This window comes from Chrysochloris asiatica, unplaced genomic scaffold (assembly GCF_000296735.1).
Source record: "Chrysochloris asiatica unplaced genomic scaffold, ChrAsi1.0 scaffold00015, whole genome shotgun sequence".
Taxonomy (NCBI): domain Eukaryota; kingdom Metazoa; phylum Chordata; class Mammalia; order Afrosoricida; family Chrysochloridae; genus Chrysochloris; species Chrysochloris asiatica.
The window spans coordinates 29,870,690-29,892,565 of NW_006408533.1; the positions used below are offsets into that span (position 1 = coordinate 29,870,690).

The 21,876-nt window shown below is 41.5% G+C and overlaps 1 protein-coding gene across 1 annotated transcript in view; it reads left to right on the plus strand.

Moving 5' to 3' along the window:
- The window catches only part of SETBP1 (SET binding protein 1), a 503,955-nt gene that overhangs the window by 232,989 nt on the left and 249,090 nt on the right, over positions 1-21,876 (plus strand). Inside the window, exon 3 of the mRNA XM_006835139.1 lies at positions 14,961-15,014. Coding sequence (XP_006835202.1) covers positions 14,961-15,014 — 54 coding nt within the window. The remainder of the gene's footprint in view (positions 1-14,960; positions 15,015-21,876) is intronic.

Consider the following 21,876-nt stretch of genomic DNA (forward strand, 5'->3'; position numbering starts at 1 on the left):
ATTGGCAACAATGAGCTGAAGAGTCAAATTTTTAACTCCAATGCTTAAATACTCTCTGAAGACAGTACCTTTGAACTTTTCCATTCTCTTCTGCTGTGTGAGTCTAGGGGTATAAATCAATTTCCTGGGATTTACCAAGGGGATGCATTAGCAAGCTTTGATACTAGTCTTGGAGCCAAGTGAGTTGATCATCTGGCCAGTTCTAAGCAGAAGTTTAAAAAAATGAAGAGGAGAGATATACTGATGGATTTTCCCACTGGCATCCAGATTTTTCTTTGCATATGTTCAATGAGGGGAACCTCCTTCATTGGCCCTTTACGAACGTTGGAAATGAACTGAAGATGCTTATGATAGGATTTGTTAATTTTGTTGAAAGGAAGAGACCTACTCCCCAGATTGTGTTGCTGGGAGGCACCTGTATCTTTTCTTACCTGATAAATTAGTTCTGCGTTCTCACACATGTAGCCTGCTGAACGTCACATGAAAAAGGAGCCTTCAGTGCCTGTAGAAGGTGTACAAGAAGGAAGAGCAAGTTGTTTAGATCACCAGTTTTTATCCGGTTTACTAGGCAAACATCCACCCATTACCACAGATGACAACTCCCATACCAGTTTCAAGATTTCTATTCTCTGAAGTGGAGTCCTGGTGTGGCGCTCTGGATTCATGCTCCAGACTGCAAAGTCATTTGAACTGCAAGGTCGGTGGTTCAAGCTCACCAGCTGCTCCCCGGAAACCCTATACAGGGTCGTTATGGGTCAGAACCGACTTGATGTCACTTAATAACAACAACATTCTCTAAAGCTTCCTACCATCTACTATGTCTTAGAGTACTGTTGTGGTGCTGGAGGAAGAGTCCTGGACTGCTAGCCACAAGATTGATGGTTCAAACCTACCAGCTGTTCCTCAAAAACCCTATACAGTGTCATTATGAGTCAGAACCAACTCAACAACAGCAACAACTATATCTTACATGGAAGCCCAATGCAGGGATACCTCAGAGAACTTGCAGATTCTCTTCCAGACCATCACAATAAATATTTCAAGACAACGAGTCATTTGACATTTTTGGTTCTCCAGTGCATATAAAAGTTATGTTTACACTGTGTTGTAGTCTTGTAAGTGCAATAGCATGATGAAAAAGTTTGAAATATTATGAGAATTACCAGAAGGTGACACAGAGACAGAAGATGAGCATATGCTGTTTGAAGAACAGTGACGCTGTTAGACTTGCTCAGTACAGAGTTGCCACAACCTTTAGGTTTTTAAAGAAAAATGCAATTATCTGTGAAGTACAATAGAGAGAGCTCTTGTTTCCTATAGTGTGTATGTGTGTGCGTTTGTGTCTCACACAACCCTGCCTCGAGTACAGTTTGCTAAAAGTGGTCTCTAATCTCACTCTCAAGAACAGAGAAAGGATCATCTACAAATGGAGATTTTCTCCTCATCAAAACAGCTCAAAGGTGGATGTATGACACAACAATAACAGTCCTGCTGCACTGCTCTGCATAAGACAGGCTGGGAATCTGGAGCTTCTCAAGTCCACTCAGTTCAACCCACTCCCACAATTCCTAGAGCACATCTGTGGACCCCTCACTCCTTATGGTGCAAGCTGGAAGCCATTGTTCTGTGCATTTCTTGTTCATGATGTATTTCAGAATCTTAGGGGACCTAAAAGATGGCCCAACAAAACACACTCACCAAACAGTTGCGGTCTTGTGGAACAGTATAATGTATGCTCAGATCCCATTCTATAACCCACTAGTTCACAACCTCAGAACTTACACACCTGCTTGAGCTACGTTTATTATTCTATTGAACTGTTTAGTAAATAGGGATATCTTAGCATACTTTCTCCAGTTTTACCCAGTAAACATCTTGCCCAGTGCCACGCAACACAACTCCCATACCATAAATTCCTATGTCCTTCAATCAGAGTGCTCCTGAGCTGTATTTTGAAGTTACTTTAACCCATATTTGGAAAAGGCCATTTAAAAACTAATCTGTTGGAGATTTGGAAAGGACAGGAGAAGCTTCTGTAGGTTCTCCTGGTTACAATAACAAAATAAGACTCAGGGTCTTAGTCCTGGATTAAGGCATTCAGAGGCCTCTTCTTTCATTAGATCCCAGTGGTTACAGCTTTAATCAGCAAGGGAAACAATGAAGCTCATTCCCACCCAGAGGTTAACATAGCTGAGACTTGGACAACAACCAAATATATACACTACTGTAAGAGTATGTGATATATGTGGAAGGCTACACATGGAATTCTTTTAGAGAAAAATGGAAAGAAAGACAAGCACAGTCTCTTTGGACTGCACAGGCACAATCTCAAAGTACTGGGAATTTGTTACAGATCTCACCTGTAAATATCAGAACCTCATCATTTATAAACAGATAAATAAAAACTAAGCTACCAAGGCCAGGCTTTTTGCTTTTTTTTTTTGAAGTATTTTTGAAGTTATTCTTAGTTCTCCTTGTTTCCCTTTGTAAGAGGAGTCCAAGCTTAAGAGAGGAGGTGTCAGTGGTTTGGGGTTTAACCTTTAAAATTATATGAGGTGGAGGGGGATTTAGGAAAAGGACATACAGCCCCACTAGGATAACTTACTTCTGTGAGGGAGCTTAGGCTGCTGGGAGGCCACCTCTTTTTCTGGTGCACACCTACTTCATATATCTTGGCAGCTAGAGCTAGTGCCTTTTGAGGTTGGAAGTTGTTGTCCTTTAACTTGAACATGTGCCCATGTAGCAGTTTGGATGGCCATCTTCCCATGTTTGTATTTGCCCACCAATAATGAAGACACAGTACCTGATGATCTCCTCCCTTTCCCCTCTGTCTTCCCAACTAGGAATTCTTTCAGAAGTGTGGGCAACTTCTTAGAGGTGTGTGCCTTTGAGGCAGTATTGTTAGAAGAGAGGGAAGAGAAGAAGCTAGATAGAGTTTCCTCCTTGTACTGTGTATTCTTTTGGTGGCAGGTGCATGAGCTTAGATACACTGTGGAGTTTTTGTTTTATTTGTGTGTGTGTGTGTGGTGGTGATGGTGGTAGGCTTTGATTCTTCTCCCAGCACTGCCTTCTTTGCTGTTTCCGCTGTGACAGCTTTCTAGATTGAGAGAACAGTAATGCTGATGGCTTTGTCTTCTGCGCCAGCTTAGAACCCTTGACTCACAGCGCTGGAAGGGATCTTTGAGAATCTTCTATCCACAATCTTTTGTTTCACCAGCGAAGGAATCAAGACCAAGGGAGAGAAGATGACTCGGTTGAGTCCACTCATTGAGATATTTGAGTTACTGGGATCATTTTAAACAATTTTTCTCCTTATTATGAGCTCACACTGTGTTGCTTCATACCATTGGGCTGAGATTCTGAGTCCTTTAGAAAAAACTACAGAAAAACTGGGCCTCTGGAAAGTATAAACTGAACATGTCTACAAGGAAGGGAGAGTACCCCTCCTATTAATCTTCTCAATAGAATGCGCCTCTCCAATGGTAACATTTTTTACCTCTGGTTCATTATTCAAGAGAGAAATGTAGTCATCAAATTAAGAATAACCACAGTAATAATCCTGAGGAGTAGCTTTATCTTGGCCATTGGCATGGGGTTTTATTTAGTATCATGAAAGATTTCCAGAATTTTCTGGTTTGTGGTAGTAGTCACCCTACTGAGAGACAGTGTGGGCTGTTGATTGCTATCGAAAGTAATTCCTTTACTTCCTAAGCCACATCTTCTCTTTGGGGTATTTCCCTCGTGTCCTCTAGCCGTCACCCTCGACTTGTGGCTGTAAGGCATCTGTGGGTTGCTTGAACTGGGAATCTGGTTTAAATAATGTGTTTATCTTTATGACTCCACAAAGCCTGCTGGACAATTCTTCTTGTAAAATATGAGCAGCTAGTGGTCATTTTTTTTTTGTCATTTCCAAGACACTATTTTCATTCCATGTCTAGTTTCTGAACTTGCCTGCCTTTCCCTTTTGAATTACTAAGGAACCTTTCATTTTTAAGATGTGATAACAGAAGTTTAAATTGTAAAGTAAATCAAGCCATTGTCAATCCCTTGGGGGCAACGTAAGATGTACAAAACTTATAAAATAAAATGTTTAATATTTATTGATAGATGCTCTTTTACTATTTGTGTTGTAAAGAACTAAAAAAGAGACCATACCAAAACTAAGATTTCATAAAGAATTCCAGATTGTATTTAATTTTCTCATTCAGCAGAATATCCCCAATTTGATGATACTATAATTGAACTTGCCCTTAAAATACCATGGTGCAGTATGCTTTGTAAGACCAAAGTGCTCTGACATGAAGTGCAGTGGTTCAGTTTTCATAGATAAGAATATTCCGTTGGGTTTTGTTTTGTAAAGACAGGCAAGTTCTGGTTAACCTGTTATTAAGACAGATTTGAGATGTTAAAGCATCGTCCATATTCATTAGGTAGAAGGGCTGCCACTCCCGTAAGGGTCTACTGCTCAAGCAGAGTGCTACAAGTGTGTACTGGTGGTGTTGTGTTGTTACTTGTATACCTTGCACATTTGTTATAGAAGTTCAGATATTCCTGGTTCGTTGCCCCTCTCAGAATGATAGATTCACACTACTTTAGAGCACTAGAAGAGTGGGGTATGGAGGAACACTGGAATTCAATGTATATAGACGGTAAAATGAGCCCTGCATAGGGTAAGTCATTTGCACAGAATCCATAGTGCATCACAGCAAAACCAGGGCTGGAACATATGTTTCCTTCTCTTAGTCTGATGCTGTTTCATATGGCAATGTTTCCTCTCTCATTCATGTAAGAGAACCAACCTCTTACTCCAATTTCCGTATTGCCATCTGGATTTTTGTTGAAGTTTGTTACTGGAGAGTCTATAGCCCACTGTTTGGTGGAAACGTTTCTTATTTAGCCTTCTTCCCATTTCTTTGTTTTGTTGTTGTTAAGTGCCATTGAGTAGCAACCCTGTATAGGATTCCAAGGCTGGAAATCTTAATGGGAGCAGAAAGCATCATCTTTTTCCAGGGGAACACTGGTGGGCTTGAACCTCTGACCTTGTGCTTGTCCTACAGAGCCCCTTTCTCTGTCTTAACCCTTGGCATACCTTGCAGTTCTTTCCTTTCTGTCAAGAATCTGCCATTCCCGTTGTATTTGAGCGCTTGGCACTTTGAATTGCATTATATTTGCTGTTTCGGATTTTCCGGTGGATGTGTTACTTAGCCTCTCTGGACCAGAGTTTCCTCCTTTAAAAAGGAGCAAGTGGGGCTAGTTTGTGTCTAACATCTCTAGTAACCTCAGACATGCATACGATTGGACGTTTGTCTCAGCTTCGAAGGATGTTGCCTTCCACATAGGCTGTTCTGAATTTTTTTGTGAGTTGAGAAGGTAGAGTAGCATAGAGGTCCAAATTCTGTCTTGTAGCCAAAGTAAGAAGCAAGTGATAATTCACAAAATAAAGATGAGGGAGGGAGGAGAGATCAATTTCCTACTAAATAAGCAAGGGAAAGAGGGACAGATTGAAAAGAGAAGAGGTGAAGTAGAAAGTTTATTTAATAAGAATACTGTGTCTTTGTGGACAAATTTGAAAATGAGTCATTTATTCTCCCCAACCCATCTTTCCTCTGTTCTTTTACTCATCTACCTTCTTAGCCAGCCAGCCAGCCATTGACCTTACCATCATCATCTTTCTGGCCTGCAAGGGAGGTTGTATCAGGGAGGAACAAATGGTCCCCAGGGCAACCCAGCTTCAGTTTGTCCAGCTGCATGGCTGTGAGATTGAGATCCTTTTGGCCAGGTGTCCAGCATGACCCCCCTCCTCTCTCTTTTGTGTCTGTGACCCCTTCCAAGACACATGCATCCTGGTTCGGCCTGAGGGGTTGGTTGGAGGTATATGAAGTCTCATCGTACCCAGCTGTGGGTCAGCAGAAGGGAAATTTTGGCCCTGAGGCAGGAGGAGAGAGGGAAAACTGTGGGGGCAGCCCTCTCCCTTCTTCTGGGGGCAGCTTGAAGACGCTATAGAGTTTAGTAGGCAGGAATGGAGCTAGTCAGAAGGGCAGCCCTAGGCCCAGGGCAACTGCAAGGGATGCTGCTGGTTGCAGCTGTAGCATGGCTAATTTTTGGTGAGGAGGAGAATCCCATTTGGAGAGCAGGGTGGGAGAAGAGCTTGGAAGACTAAGGCTGTTTCTCCTCTTATCCCTCAGGGCTCTCTCCAGTCCACCAGTTGTCATCAAATTGATTCAGTTGTGGCTACCCTAGGTGTGTCAAGTAGAACTGTGCTGCCAAGGGTCTTCAATAGCTGAGTTTTCAGAAATAGAGTCTCAGGTCTGTCTTCTGAGGAGCTTCTGAGTACGCTTGAACCCTCCAGCCTTTGGATTGGCAGCTTAATGCACTAACCAAAGTTCCTGATGCCTTCTTCTACTCCTCCAAGCTCCCCAACCTGCTTCTTGGACTTTGAGTGACTGAATGAAAAGAAACACAGTGCAGTTATGGTGAGGGATAAACTGCAGTTCTTCAAAAATGGATACAAAGCAGTCATGTGGCTGCTTTGGAGAGTGGCAAGACATGTCAGGAATGAGCATGGACCCCCTTACTGGGAGTAGTGCAGACACTTAGCCATCTCAGCAAAGGGAGGATCCTTTATATGAACTCCAGCCTGACTGAAGTCCCCAAACCACAGTGGATTTCATTTTCCTCCCTCTGTGCCATTCTGACATGATACCTCATGCCATAGCCAAGCTGACATAGGCATGAGACAGTTTTCCCATAGCATTTAGAATGGGGAGCCGGAAGAAGGTCTCCATCAATTATCTCAGGGCAGTGGCTTTGAGGACATGCTCATCTCTTCTAGCTCATACCTCAGTTTCCCCTGAATTCCTGAGCCTATCTGTCTGACCTTCAGAATGGAAGTCAGCATAAAGCAATGTCTAGGTGTTAGGGTTGGTCGAGACAGACAGTCATTGGTGGAAGTCTCTAGAGAGAGTGTGGTCATCTCTGACCAGGAACAAAATCTGCAGATGAAACACCACTCACCCTCCTCACTTCTACCTACCCTCTCCCCCACCTTGATTTGTTGCTCACTGGTGTGGTGTGTGAGTTAATGCAAAGCTGTTTGAACTTCAAGCTCACCTTCTGCTCCTCTGAAACCCTGTACAGGGCTGCTATGGGTCTGAACTGACTCGACAGCACTTAACAACAACAAAAGTCACTTCTCAGCTTCTTCTTCTGCAAAATAACGACTTAATCTGGAGTTTGTTCATTTTGTAGCTGAGCATTCTTTTTTAAATGAAATTGTACACATGAAACGGGAGAAAGCTGAGGCTCTCGGGTTGAAGGAGCCAGAGGGGACATAACGAAACCCTTAATTCACACCGTATTCTCTTACCTCAGTTCTTCGGTAAAAGTAATTCTTGAGTTAACCGAGGACACAGTGATTTCTTATTCACCCTGGAACCTTACACTGTCACCTTCAGGCCCTGACACTCCCTCAGACTGGAACTCTATTTGGGGTCCAACTCTAGGTGGTCTGTGATCTGTGATGTAGAGATAGGGACTTTCCTGTCTTGCATTTCAAATCTGCACCTGCCAACTTGAAGAATGTATATACTTCTAGGAAATGCTCAGTTTGTGGGGCATGGAGAAGTATCCAAGGTATTTCCCCCCAGAGTTCATGTATCTGTTGAACACATGGTGTTCAACACACAAGGCAGAGAAGTCTGCCTGTTCACCAGCAGATGAGCAAACACTTCAAAAAGCTAACACGTCTATGTGGTAACAGGTGTACTCCTATAACATTGTATTGTATCCACACAACAGGGAGATGCACTTTCTCTTCATGGTATTCACTGGTCAGCCTCATTCATTTTCATTCTGTTCTTCCTTAAATTTGACTTCTGACTTCTACTCTAAAGTATAAGCCATCACTCTCTCACAAGACCTTCAGTAGATAGAGAATAACTTATTCCCATCATTGATATTGTTGTTAAGTGCCATTGAGTCAATTCTGACTCATAGCGACCCTGAGTAGGGTTTCCAAGGAGCAGTTGGTGAGCTTGAACTGCCGACCTTGAAGTTCAAATGACTTTGCAGTCTGGTGAATTAACCCACAGCACCATACCAGGACTCCAAATAACTGGAGTTGTTAAGTGCCGTCCAGGCATTTCCAACACACAGTGACCCTGTATAGGGTTTCCAAGGAGCAGCTGGTGAGCTTGAACCGCCTACCATGAAGTTCAAATGACTTTACAGTCCAGTGCATTAACCCACAGTGCCATACCAGGACTCCATAGTTCCCATCATTGTTGTTGTTGTTGTTGTTGTTAGGTGCCATCTAGTTGGTACCGACCCATAGTGACCTTATGCACAGCAGAACGACACACTGCCTGATCCTGGGCCAGCCTCACTACTGTTGCCACGCTTGAATCCATCCATGCTGCCACTTGGCCAATCCATCTCATTAGGGGTCTTCCTTCCTCTTTTTCTCTGACCTTACCAAACATGGTGTCCTTCTCCAGCGACTGGTCCTTCCTGACAATGTATCTGAAGTATGAGAGACAAAGTTTGTCCATCTTAGCCTCCAAGGAACACTCTGGCTGCACTTCTTCCAAAATGGATCTATTGGTTCTTTTGGTAGCCCATGGCACTTTCAATATTCTCCTCCAACACTGTAACTCAAAAGCATCAATTCTTCTATGGTCTTCCTTATTCACTGTCCAGCTTTCACATGCATATGAGATTATTGAAAATACTATGACTTAGTCCTCAAACTGACGTCTTTGCTTTTCAAAACTTAAAAAACATCTTGTGCAGCAGATTTGCCTAATGCAATATGTCGTTTGATTTCTTGACTGCTGCTTCCATGAGTGTTGATAGTTGATCCAACAAGAATGAAGTCCTTGACAACTTCAATCTTTTCTCCGTTGATAAGAATGTTGTTTATTGGTCCAGTGGTGAGGATTTTTGTTTTCTTTACATTGAAATGTAATCCATACCAAAGTTTCCATTATTGGAGGTAATTAGTTCATCCAAATATTTGAGTGTCTTCTTCATATGAGAAGTACTCCGGATCCTGAGTGTTCTGTCCTTTTGTCAACTTGAAGGATGTCACAAACCTGTCTCTCTACTTCTTTTCTCCAGGTTCGGCAGTTTTATCATTCGAGTTCTCACCTCTGGTATTCTCTGCTTTATTTTTAAGTCATCTGATCAACAAGTATGTTTTAACTAACTATATGTACAGACTCTTCTGAACACTTTGAGAAATGTGGCAGTTACGTAAGATCTAGGCCACAGTCTTGTTAGATACGGTCTTGTTAAACCAGCTGTCTTTGATTCAGTTCCAACTCATGGTGACCTCATGTTTGTCAAAGTAGAACTGTGATCATGACTTGCAAAGATTTTCAGTGGCTGATTTGTCAGAAGTAGATCACCAGGTTTTTCTTTCCAGGTGCCTTAGGGTAGACTTACACCTCCAGCTTTTTAATAAGCAACCGAGCCCACTGGTCATTGTACCACTCAAGAGAGTTCATGGTATTGTTGGGTGGGGGAAAAAAAAGTAAACAATGTAAAACTTAACTTTAAATAATTAAAAACTCAACTTCATTTATCTGGCTCCTTTCTAAGATAAAGAAGTGAGTAGTTAAAGTTGCTAAGGATAATGGAGACGTCTAACTTAGTTGAGCTAGGACATAAAGAATAATGACACAAATGCCATGTTCTACTTTTTAATCAAACAAATGGAGCTGGCCCTTTCTTAATCTCAGTACCGCTGACATGAGGAAACAGGCTTATTTTAAGATGCTTTGAACAAGGTTGTGGTTTATTTTTTGTTGTGAGATCTCACAACTAAGGGGGACTAGACGTTTTGGCCTCACAGTTGCTACCCATACTACCGGTGTGAACTGCCATTCTTGTTCGGTGCTGTTGAATCAGTTCTGACTCACTGCGACCGTCTCTACAGCAGAGCAAAATACTTCCTAGGCTGATGCCATCCTCACAATTGTTGGTAGTCAATGTGTCAGTCCTTGTTGACAGTCTTCCTTGTTTTGTTTTGTTTTGCTGACCCTCTATTTTACGAACAATGATGCCCTACTTCCTTCAATTCCATTGACTCTTGATCGTATGCTACCTCCTGAAATGGTTGGATGTTGACTCTATATTCCTCCCATCATCTTTTTGCTGATTCCTATGTTGATGAACAACCTGAGATTTGCAGCTGATAGAACCTTGCTTGTTGGAAACACAGAGGATTTCAAATACTTGCTGATGAAGATCAAAGATTGCAACCTCAGTGTAAAAAATATGAAAATCGTCACAGCTGCATTAAAAAAATAGCAACATGATAAATGGAGAAAAGATTAAAGTTGTCAAAGTCTTCATTTTGCTTGTATCCACAGTCAACACTAATAGAAGCAACAGTCATGAAATCAATTGACATATTGCATTGGACAAATCTGCTGCAAGAGACCTTTTTAACGTCTTCAGGAACAAAGTTATCAGTTTGAGACCTAAGATTCGCCTGACCCATACCATGGTATCTTCAATCACCTCATATGCACATGAAAGATTGTCAGTGAATAAGGAAGACCATAGAAGAGATGATACATTTAAATTATGGCATTAGCAAAGAATATTAAAAGTACCATGGACTGCAGAAGAACAAACCCATCTTTGTTGGAAGAAGTTCATCCTGATTGTTCCACAGAATCCAAGATGGCGAGGCTTTGTCTCTCATACTTTGGACATAGTACTGTGGACCAGTCCCTGGTGAAGGATATCATGCTTGATAAAAGTAAGGGTCAGCAAAAAAGAAAAAGACCCTCAGAGATGGATTGACACAGTTATGGTAACAATTGGCTGAAATGTAACAAATGGCGGGGATATTGCAGCATCAGGCAGTGGTTCATTCTGTTAATACATAGTTTCTTTATGAGTTGAAATTGACTTGATGCCACCTAATAGCAACAACCTATCAATTGATATTTTGCCCATAGAATACTTCTATCTTGTAATTTACAGCATGATTTTTTTTCTTAAGCTTGAGAAACATCCAGTATGTTCTTCACTTTTGGATTTTTAACTCCAGATCATTGCATATTTCATTATCCTTTGAAATCTTTTATTTGGGGCTTTTAGTTCATCACGTCTTACATTCACTTTCGATAATAAACATTCAACAGTAAGTTCCAGGGTCTTTTCTGGCATTCATTTTGGTCTTTTCTTTCTTTCCTGTTTTTAATGACCTTTTTTCTTTCTTAATATATGGTATCCTTGATAGTATGCCACAATCTGTCTGGTCAGTTTTGTTGTGGAGGTGGTCTCTAAATTAAGTTGGGATATACTAAAAGGGTGTACTTTGATACCCATGAACTTGCTTTCATTTTATTTATCTTTAACTTGACCTTGAGCATGGTCTGCTCTGCAGTGGGCCCCTGCCTGGCCTTGTTCTGACTGATGATCTGCAGCTTCACAGAAGTCGTCAATTTGATTCCTGTGTGTATCATCCAGCGAGGTCCTTGTATATAGTCGCCATTTGTATTATTGAAAAAAAGTCATTTGAAAAATTCTACCATGCTATCTTCGGCATTGTTTCTATCACCAAATCTATATTTTCTACCTATTGATCCTTATATTTTGATTCCAACTTTTGTGTTTCAATGACCAATAATTATCAGTGCAGATTGTTTGCTTGTTTTGTCAATTTCAGACTGCAGAAGCAGCTAAGAATCATTATTTTCATCTTTGGGATTAGTGGTTAGTGCATAAATTTGAACAGTAATTGTATTAACTGATCTTCCCTATAGACTTATAGATACTGTCCTAATACTGATAGTTTTATACTCCAAGATGGATCTTGAAAAATAAAATTTTTTTAAATTAAATATGACCCATTGTTCTTCAGTTTGTCATCCCTGACATAGTAGATCATATGGATATCTGATTTAAAATGGCCAATACCAGTCCATTTCAATTCTTTAATGCCTAGGATATTGATCTTTATTATTAAAAAATTAAAAGCATTAAAAGCATTCCTTTTAATTTTTACAACCTAATTCTTTTAGATTGATACTTGGAACATTTCAGATTATTATTATTAATGGATATTTGCAGCTGTTTCCTCTAATTTTGAGTCTCAATTTCCCATCCATGAAATGAACATACTTTCTACCTCATGAAAGAATTGTGAGGATAGAAAAGGAGACGTGGTATAAAGCAGCCACTGTTCTTGGATCTCTTGCTCTCTCCTCATTGGTCATAATTCCCTTCTTCCTCCCTAATGTCTGCTGTGGCTTGTTAAACCTGTTGTGCTATGGAGTCAGATCTGACTCATAGTGATTTTCAATAGAATTTCCAAGGAGCGGCTGGTGGGTTTGAATTGCCAACCTTTCTGTTAGCAGTCTAGTACTTATCCTACAGTACCATACAAAATACTCCATGCTCTTCTTACACACACACACACACACACACACACATATGTAATGGTTGTGTGCCGTGGAGCAGGTTCTGGCTCACAGCGACCCTGTATAAGTTTTCCTCAGTTGTAAATCTTTACAGGAGCAGAAAAACCTCATCTTTCTCCCATGGAACAGCTGGTAGTTTTGCGAATTAGAACTGCTGACCTTGAGGTTAGCAACCCAACTGTTAACCACTACCCTACTAGAGTTTTTATTGTTGTTGTAAAGTACCTTTGAGTGGGTTCAGACTCGACTCATAGCAACCCTGTGTAGGATTTCTGAGAAGCTGCTGGTGAGCTTGAACTGCTGACCTTGCGATTCAAACCGACGTTGCAATCCAGCGCATTAAGCCACAGCACCACACCAGAACTCCAGAGTTTATATATATATCTTATCCTTTGGCTCAATTATAGGTCCCTTGAAGGCAAGGGCAAGCATTTGTTCTTGTTCTTCTTGTTAGCCACCGAGTTGGGGATCAGCGTTGTGATTCCTAGGTTTTCATTGGCCGATTTTCAGAATTAGGCCCCGTCTCAGAAACACACTGAAACCTGATCAGCATCACTGGTACACACAAGCCACCACTGACAGATGGGTGGTAGCTGAGCACGAGGTACACTGGACAGGAATCAAATGCAGGTCTCCATCCAGCATAGAAGACAAGAATTCTGCTGCTGGGACACAGCGCCTCCAAGGCAAGGGCTAGGCTCGTCAATGTTAGGTCCTTGGTGCCAAGTGAAGTGCACTAATTGGTTATTTGGCTAATTATTGTCAGAGAGAGGGGGTGAACTGGCCTTCTATCCTAGGATCCTCCTGCCTCCCCCAGGCACTGTCCACATGCTGAAATCTCCCAGCAGGACTAGGTATGGGGAGAAGATGGTGGCTTTTGGGTTCTCCACCTCCTGTCTGCTCGATTGCAGCTGTAACAGCACTTCTCTGCCTTCTTTTGTCAGGGTCATTTAGGGAAGCAAAAAGCCCAGTTGAGCTTTTGTGAAGTCTGCAGGCACTGAAGCACAGCAGGACTCCTTCTCTCTCTTGAACCAAACAAAATATTGTTACAGCAAACATGCAATCTTTCCTATTTTTCACAGATGCTCTCCAGGCCTAACAAAGCTAGCAGTCACACTCCTTGAATCAAAATAAGCATCTGCCCTTTTTTTCTTTATATCCTATGCTTCCCCCAGCATTTTGGAACAAGAGGAACGAATGCAATTACTTTATTCATTAATCATCTGTTTTTATTGAGTGCTCTCTAGTGCAAAACCCTGGAGAGGGGACAAAAATATTTAAAACCTTAACCTTCCTCTCTAATATTGATTATATACAGAGGTGTGGAAAATATATAAACATGATTCTCATCCTCTGATATTGTACATGAGAGTTTGTTACATCAGCTATGAACATCTAAATAGTATATAAAATCAAAGGAACCTATGACAATGGGAAACCTGAGTTACATGTAGTGCAAAAGAGGACAGTCATTTGTCCTTCTCTGATTTAAAAAAGAAAGAAACATTACCCCAGAGGAGACAGGCCTTTAAGTATCTTTGAAGCAGTCATTCTTAACAATTTGCATCTTAAACTTATTTGATAATAAGAAGAAATTCAGACACTCTCTGAATGTGAATGAATAGTGCATACAGGAAATATGCATCTATATGCACTGGACTATGTAAGCACTGGACTGCTAAGTACAGGGTCAGCAGTTTAAACCCACTGCTGCTTCACGGAAACAGTATATAGGGTCGCTATGAGTCAGAACAGACTCAACATAATTTAGCAATAACAGTGTAGACTTTGGAGACCTGATGTGGCACTGTAAGGTAAGCAGTGTACTGATAACTGAAAGCTAGTCAGTTTAAATCCCTTAGTTACTCTTTCAAACCCTATCCAGGATCACTACTATGAGTCAGAACCCACTTGACATCACGTAACAGCAACAACAACAACACATATAAACTTGCACATGGAGTCCCCGAGTGACACACTACTAACTGAGAAGTTGGAGGTTCAAATCCACCCAGAGATACCTTGGAAGAAAAATCTCTGTCTCTACTTCTATAAACTGAGCCTTTGAAAGCCCTCTGATGCTTACTTTTACTATGCCAGGGATCAGAGGTGATGCCACAGCACCCGATTAGGGTGTTTTTGTTTTTTTTAAGTAGACTCGCAGATATTATATTTAAAATGTCAAGGGATTTGTGGGCCTGCTGAAATCTACCCAGAGTCCGTGATCCCTGACTTGAGATCCTTTGAAGAACTGGTAGTATGTAGAAAGGTAAGAAAGTAGTGGGGAGGGAAGCAAGTGAGAGCTTTGCAGTCAAAGATGTGGTGAAGACAAGGTGAGAAGATGTGCAGTCTAGATTCCTGACCCTGAAACATCACTCATGTCCAGCTTAGGCCTTTAGTGATTTTGCTTCCGTAACTCTGGATCTAAGCTCTGGGGAGTCCATGGCTGGTTAGTTGTCCTGGGGATACTGTGTGCAAACTTTAAGGAGTATCACTAAGGAAAACACCTTTCTTCTGTTACAGCTTCTTGCAGCCAGTGACCTCGCAGCCAGTGACCTCAAAGGATTTCAGCCACAGGTAAGTCCCACTGATCGTTTTATATAATTTTGAAAAGTGGAATGTTACCTGGTTTGGTCATGATCAAACAAACTTGGCAACAAGGGCAGGAACCCCCGTCTTGTATTCCAGCCCCCAAGTCAAGGTACCAACCTTGAGCATGACCAGGTAATCGTCCTCACCCTCTAGCTTTCTCTCTATCATCCCATCAAGTGGTGGGAAGGGCATCCAGACCAAGATGCTGGGAACTGTTGCACGGTGAATCCATTTAGGAAAGGGTTAAGCCAAAGGAGGTAATGGGTGGGGTGGGGGTGGAGTTCTCCCCTTTATTTCTTTTTGGACAAGGGTATTCATGTTCCTGTAATCTTCACATGCAAATGCCTGGCAGTCATGGTCTGGTGGCCAGGTTAATCTCAAACTCCTGCAGTGGCAGATGGTTGAGTTTGGCTGCTCTTGGTGAGGAGATGGGCCACTATTATCTCGGTCCAGAGTGCTCTATGGAGGGCGTGGTGGGTGGAGGAACCCAGTAGAGCATAGGTGAGGACTGTCTGGGGACCTTGCTGGCAGAGACTGAAGATGGAAAATCACTGTCTCTGTCTCAGGAAGGGGAGTCACTGTCTACACAAAAACAACAGTCCACATAGAAATATACAGACCTACACCAAACCCACGAAAGTCCCTGTGTTCTCCCAGGGACTCTTGCGAGAGCATATAAACAAAGATCAGTGAACCCCAGAGATAGCTGTGGGACTCAGTCCCTGCCTCCTGTCCTTCTTCAGTATTAACCCCAAGTCACTGCCTAGCTCCAGGCCCCAGTGTCTAGATTCCTCATAGCTAATGGCAGTGACCTTTGGAGAGTGTTGAGTAAGTGAGTTTTCATTGTAAGAATCCCATATATTTAGGAATGTTTATTTCTGAAAGTATATTTTAAATCCAAGCACTCACTGTGCCCCTCATTGTATGTCTCCTAGGTGGGGCATGTCCTGTGTGTGCCACTTAACTGCTAGGGACACTGGGAATCAGCACTGTGATGTGAAGTAGTCCGACATTACACAAAGAACCTGAGACAGTGATGGGAGGGGGGAGTAGGAAGTGAGAGGCTAGAGTATGACAGTTAACAAATAAAGTGCCCCCATCACTGAGAGTTAAAGATGAATCTTATTATAATTTTTGGTGCTTTGATTACAGATATTTGATGCATATGTCAGAGATGCAATGAGGTTTTAGAAAGTGGTAGCAATCTTTTTAGACAGTCACTGTGACCAGGTAATAAATTAGAATACTTACACATGTAGCCACCCAAACTTCAGCTGAATGAAAAACAAAAACAAAAGAAAATCACCATTTATTCATATGCTACCCCCATCCACACCCACACTCACACACAGAGACTCCCCAGCTAAAGACTGATTTTTTAAAATCTAAAATGTATAAAAATACAGGGGCCAGGCAGTGTTTTACTCTGTTGTGCATACAGTTACTATGAGAACCGACTTGATGGCTCCTGACAACAAAAAATGAAGGAATGGTTTTATGTGATCTTGTTTTGAAGTTACAAAAGTACATCTAAGAATGTGAGTTTGGGGGTGTTTTTTGTTTTTGTTTTTATTTGTTGTTGTTGTTGTTTGGCATTGTTTCCTTCTGAAGCGACTGTTCTCTCCACGGTTGTTTAGATAGATTTCTAGATACGGAAATTTAAAGGAACTGAGAAGTGAAGGAAAAGCTTGACATATTTGGGACATGTCCATAATATTTGACATAGTCCCACAGATATTCCCACAGAGTTTGGTACAAATGGCTCACCCCCTGTTTTTGTTGGGTCTTTCCATATTGTTCCATTTGTGTGTCATGCCCTTAAGGCTGGAAGCATAAAGCATATTTTTGACTCCTCAGGATGCCTGTTACCAAGGCCAGGAAGTCTTGAGAATCCTGTGGCTAGGGTGTAATGCCCAGATCAAAGTTAATTCTCTCATGTTATTCCTAAATCAAAAAGGCCCGGATGTGTTTCAAGTCAGCATGGCCCTTTTGGATGCTTCTCCAAACAGAAACAGAAAGTGGCCCACATGCTCTGGACTGGCCCCTCCAGCTCCACTCCACCAAATTGGTGTCTTCTGTTGTTTTTGTCCCCTTCTCTCTTTGGGTTTCTGATGGAACGGAGCCCCAGGCATCCTAATGTCTGTAATAATTCACTGGCATTCTCCCTTCCAGAGACTGCCACTGGCTTCAGGAGGGAGCTCGGGAAGGACCTCTCACTGGCTTCTCTGTCATTGGACCTGTCAGCTTTCTCACAATTCACACTTATCACTTGTACGTAGAGGATTTCTTTTTATCTTCCTTGAAGTCTGTTCTTGCTGTAACCTCTTAAGGAAAATAGTCATGATTTTCTTACTAATCTTGGATGGCTCTCAGCTTTCAAAGTGTGGAGCGCAGTGTCTGTCTTGCCCACTGGACTAAAATGTTCTCTCTTTATGTCTCTATCCTTTTTCTGCATTCAGAGAGAGATGAGGAGAGTAAGAAAGTGGTTTTCTGCCTTTCTCCCATGGTTGTTGTTTTTTAAAGACATCATGCTCATTCTTGGAAATAGATACATAGTTTTCAGGTCGAACTTAGTAGCTATGTTCTCTAATGGATGGGACGGCATGTCGGTACAGGGAGTGCAAGAGGGGAATTGTCCTCTAGAGTCAGGTGTGGGCCTGACAAGCAGGCTCTCTCCTCAGCAAGGTTTAAAGGCACAGATATAAAAGCATCTGAATTCCTACCAAAGTCATCCAGACTCATCTCATCCCCTGAGTTGTACCCCCCAAATGGATGTTTCATTTTCCAATACCCTGTTCTTCTTGCCTTCTGAAGGAAAAGACATCCAAGTTCTCAGACTCTGTAGTCTTTGAATATCTTGAAATGAGGACTCTAACCCTGAAAGGAGTATGAGCTAGCAATGAATTTCCATTAGTAGAAGTCTAACCGCCATCTGCTTTGCTTCTCTAGTTTCCTTATATTCTTTTTCTTTCCCTCACTAGAAGGCTGTGAGTGTTTATTGTAGAAATTTGGAAAGTATAGAAACACATTTAAAAAAAAAAAAAAAAAGGCCAATGGTTATAATCAGAAATGTTGGTTCACAGCTATCTAGTCTTCATTCTACATACATCTAGTCAGGATCGTATTCCATGTGCCTTTTGGTTATCTTCTTTTTAGATTGCGTGTGTACTTTCCTTGTAACAGGAAAGTTCTGTATGGGGGTACTATTTGTGTACAGGTATCTGATAGTGGTGGTGGGCCATGGAATCAGTTCCAACTCATAGCAACCCTGGATAGGGTTTTCGAGGCTGTAAATCTTTATGAGAGCCTCATCTTTTTCCCACAGAATGGCTGGTAGTTTCCCACAGAATGGTTGAGGTTAGCAACCCTACTTGTAAATACCACACAACTAGAGCTTCTTACAGGTTGCTAGTATTGTCATTTATTTAGCTCCATGCCTGTTGCATTCCTCTTCCTGGCAAGCTTTCCAGTAGAAATAAGGCAAGTGCTAGGATCCAGCACCCCCATCCAGAATGCAAATAGCATCTCAGGTTGTGGCCATTAGTAACAGCCTATTTTGGCCATTAGTAACAGCATGGGATGTGAAGGTTCCTTAAACTCTGCAATAAACTTCCTATGAGTGAGTGACCATGGGCATGTATGTGTATACTTATGAAGGCTCAGGTGGATGATGTATTGAAGAACTGACGATGGCATCCAACATGAACTCAGGTGTGGGTTCTATATCCCCCGGAGTGGAAAAAAGCAACCTTGGAAGGACCATCCCTCATAGAGTCTTAGTCTGTACTTATTCTATGAAGTCTGCAGTGCCCAGAAGGAGAAGGGGGCATTACATTAAGGACAAATGGACTTCTACTTCAAATGTGCCTCATGATAGGAATCTGGGGGGCTACCTGGTGTGGCGCTGTGGGCTAGTGCATCAGATTGCAGTCGTTTGAACTGCAAGGTTGGTGGTTCAAGCTCACCAGCTGCCCAGTGGAAATCCTAATACAGGGTCGCTAAGAGTCAGAATCGACTCGACAGCATTTACCAACAACAACCACCACCTATATGAAAGGTAACCATTGTTGATGCGTTTCTAAAATGTTCATTACTATTATGGCAAAAACGGTTACTGTTGTGTCGGTTCTGACTTATAGTGACCCAAATGGCACATGTTGAGAAGAGAGTCAATAAGGACATAAGGAAGACACTTTTAATGTGAAGAAAGACAGAAAGGTGTTCTGTCTCTTGGTTGCCACTTCATTCAACAGGCATCTATGGGAGACCTTTGTATGGGCTCCACGCTGTGCACAGACCCTTCTAGAATGTTCTGGGAAGGTTTCTTAATGTTTCTGATCCTCATTTTCTTTCTGAAGGGTGCTATTTACCTCGCAGAAGGTTGACAGATTTAAATGAGACAAGGCTTGTCATGTACAAACTACCTAACGCAACATCTGGAACACCCAGGACTTGTTTTGATTTCTTCCTTCAGAACATTTCTAACAATTCCGATGAAGGGGAAATCCCAACTATATGGAGCAAGCAGGGAAGTATTCCAGGTAGATGGACCATTGTACTTAGGCAGAAATGGAGGAGAAGGAAGTGAGCCAGTAAATTTATTCCAAGGAAGGGGAAGTCTGGATGAAGCCAGAGATGTAACGAGCGAGGCTCAGTGATGGTCTGGGAACTTGGCGTGATTTCGTTGCTCTGATACACAGGGAGCATGAGAGAATTGTGTTGCCAATTAGATTGTGGTCAAATTGTAGAAGGTATTAAAAGTCTTAGAGGAGCAGTTGGGTTTCTTTCTAGAAATTATTACTGAAGTTTTCAAATTTATGCCAGAGTAGACATGATAGTATAAGTTGCTTAACAAAAAGGAGGGAGTAGTGAATCTTACAGTCCAGGATGGAATACTATGCAATGTTGAAGAAGAATGATGATTCTGTGAAACACCTCACAACATGTAGATGACCTTGGGAAGACATTATGCTGAGTTAAATTAGTAAATCACAGAAGGACAAATATTGTCTGAGGCTAATGTTGTAAAAAGTTAAGAAAATGCTTCCTTAATAAAAGAAACAAAAAGAAAAAGAAAAGAAAAGCCATAATTAGGTAGAGAACCTTACTGAAGTGTTATGAGTTAAATAACATGATAATTGGAACTTGTTTAAAAGTACTACCTCAAGAAAATGAAAATGAAAATAAAAACGAGACGGGAGGGATCACATGACTGGCAGTGTAGTTATAATGGTTGAAGCTGCTCTGGGGTGTGCTAGTGTGGTTCACATCAGTTCTTGAAAGCTCTTAAGTATGGATGGAATTTGTGAGCAGATTGTTCAACCTTTCAAGCTTAAACTTGATCATGATGAAAATATTTATACCACCAAATCACAAATGCTAGAAATCTGGGCTTTAAAAAAAAATAAAATAAAAAAATAAAAGTACACTACTGAAGCTCTGGTAACATAGTGGTTACGAATCGGGCTGCTAACGTCAAGGTCGGCAGTTCAAAACTACCAGCTGTTCCATGGGAGAAAGATGAGGATTTACAGCCTCGGAAACCCTGTACAGGGTCGCTATCAGTTTGAACCGACTCCACAGTACTTAACAACAACAACACCACTGAAGCAGGATAATGGATATCTGGATGTTTATTATACTATCAAGTTTACTTCTATTTATTTTTAAAGCTTTTATTATGAATTGACTGTTAGTTTACATGGGAGATCATCGGTTTTGCACTCAACCTATCATATTTTGTTTCACTGCAATGATTACAGTCCCCTCCGTGCATCATCAGTTAACAATATTTGCTTCTATTCTCTCTCTTTTTGATTTTTGTAATGTGTGTACTCAAAAACATGCAGGGATATATAATCGTTTAAACAACCAAAGGGCATATTCTTCAAGCCTGCCTCCTGGCCGCCAGCACATAGCCTTTCTCTTTCCATGAGTCTAGAGTCCTCAGCTGCTCTAACTCTCCATGTCCTCATCTCTGCCTCAATCTCTGGTGTCGTTGCTTCCCTGGATACGGTTCCATATTCTGTTTATGCTCTTCGTTCTTGATAGACCTAGAGTCCTCTGTTCCTGGACTGTAAGATTAACTACTTCCCCCTTTATGTTACAAAACTTTTACCTTTATAATTGTGACAATCACAGTTAGCCATGAAAACAATCACTCACTATTGAATCATAAGAATCTTATCCGCATCTCCTTTCACCAGACCATCTAGACAAGATAAAAACTATTCAGTGGGGATTCCTCCTTCCCCTGCATACACTTAAACTAAACTCCCCTTTGAAAACTTGTAAGTCAGCCACTTTGGGCCTTAATAGTCCTCCATTTTAGGTAGCCAGTGTATAAGTTGCCCATCCCTATCAACTCTGTGTATAGAGAGGATGTTTGATCCTTGATGTGAAGACTCCTTCCCTCTCAGTTCGTATTTTGAGCTACTACATCCATAAATATAGGTCAAGTTCATCAAATTGTATCAATTTACACTTGTTTGCGCTAATCAAATTTCTCTATTTTCCTCTATTTGAGTTATGATAATCAAGCCTTCAAATCTAGGTCAGATGGACACTATCTGCAAGTTTGGGCATTCTTGTATGTCTCCTCTCACTTCATATCAGCTGAATGCTTCCGTTTCAGCTCTAGCCCTCTGTGACTAGGTCCTCAGGCCTCACCACACTTCGGACCAACAAGCCCTTCTATATCTTTTTTGATGCGTCTCTTGTAGACAGCATATTGAAGGTTCCTGCTTTCTTATGAATTCACCTCTTCTCTGCCTCTTGACTAGTGCATTTAATCCATTTATTGTTGTTGATGTTGTTAGGTGCCATTGAGTCGGTACCGATCCATAGC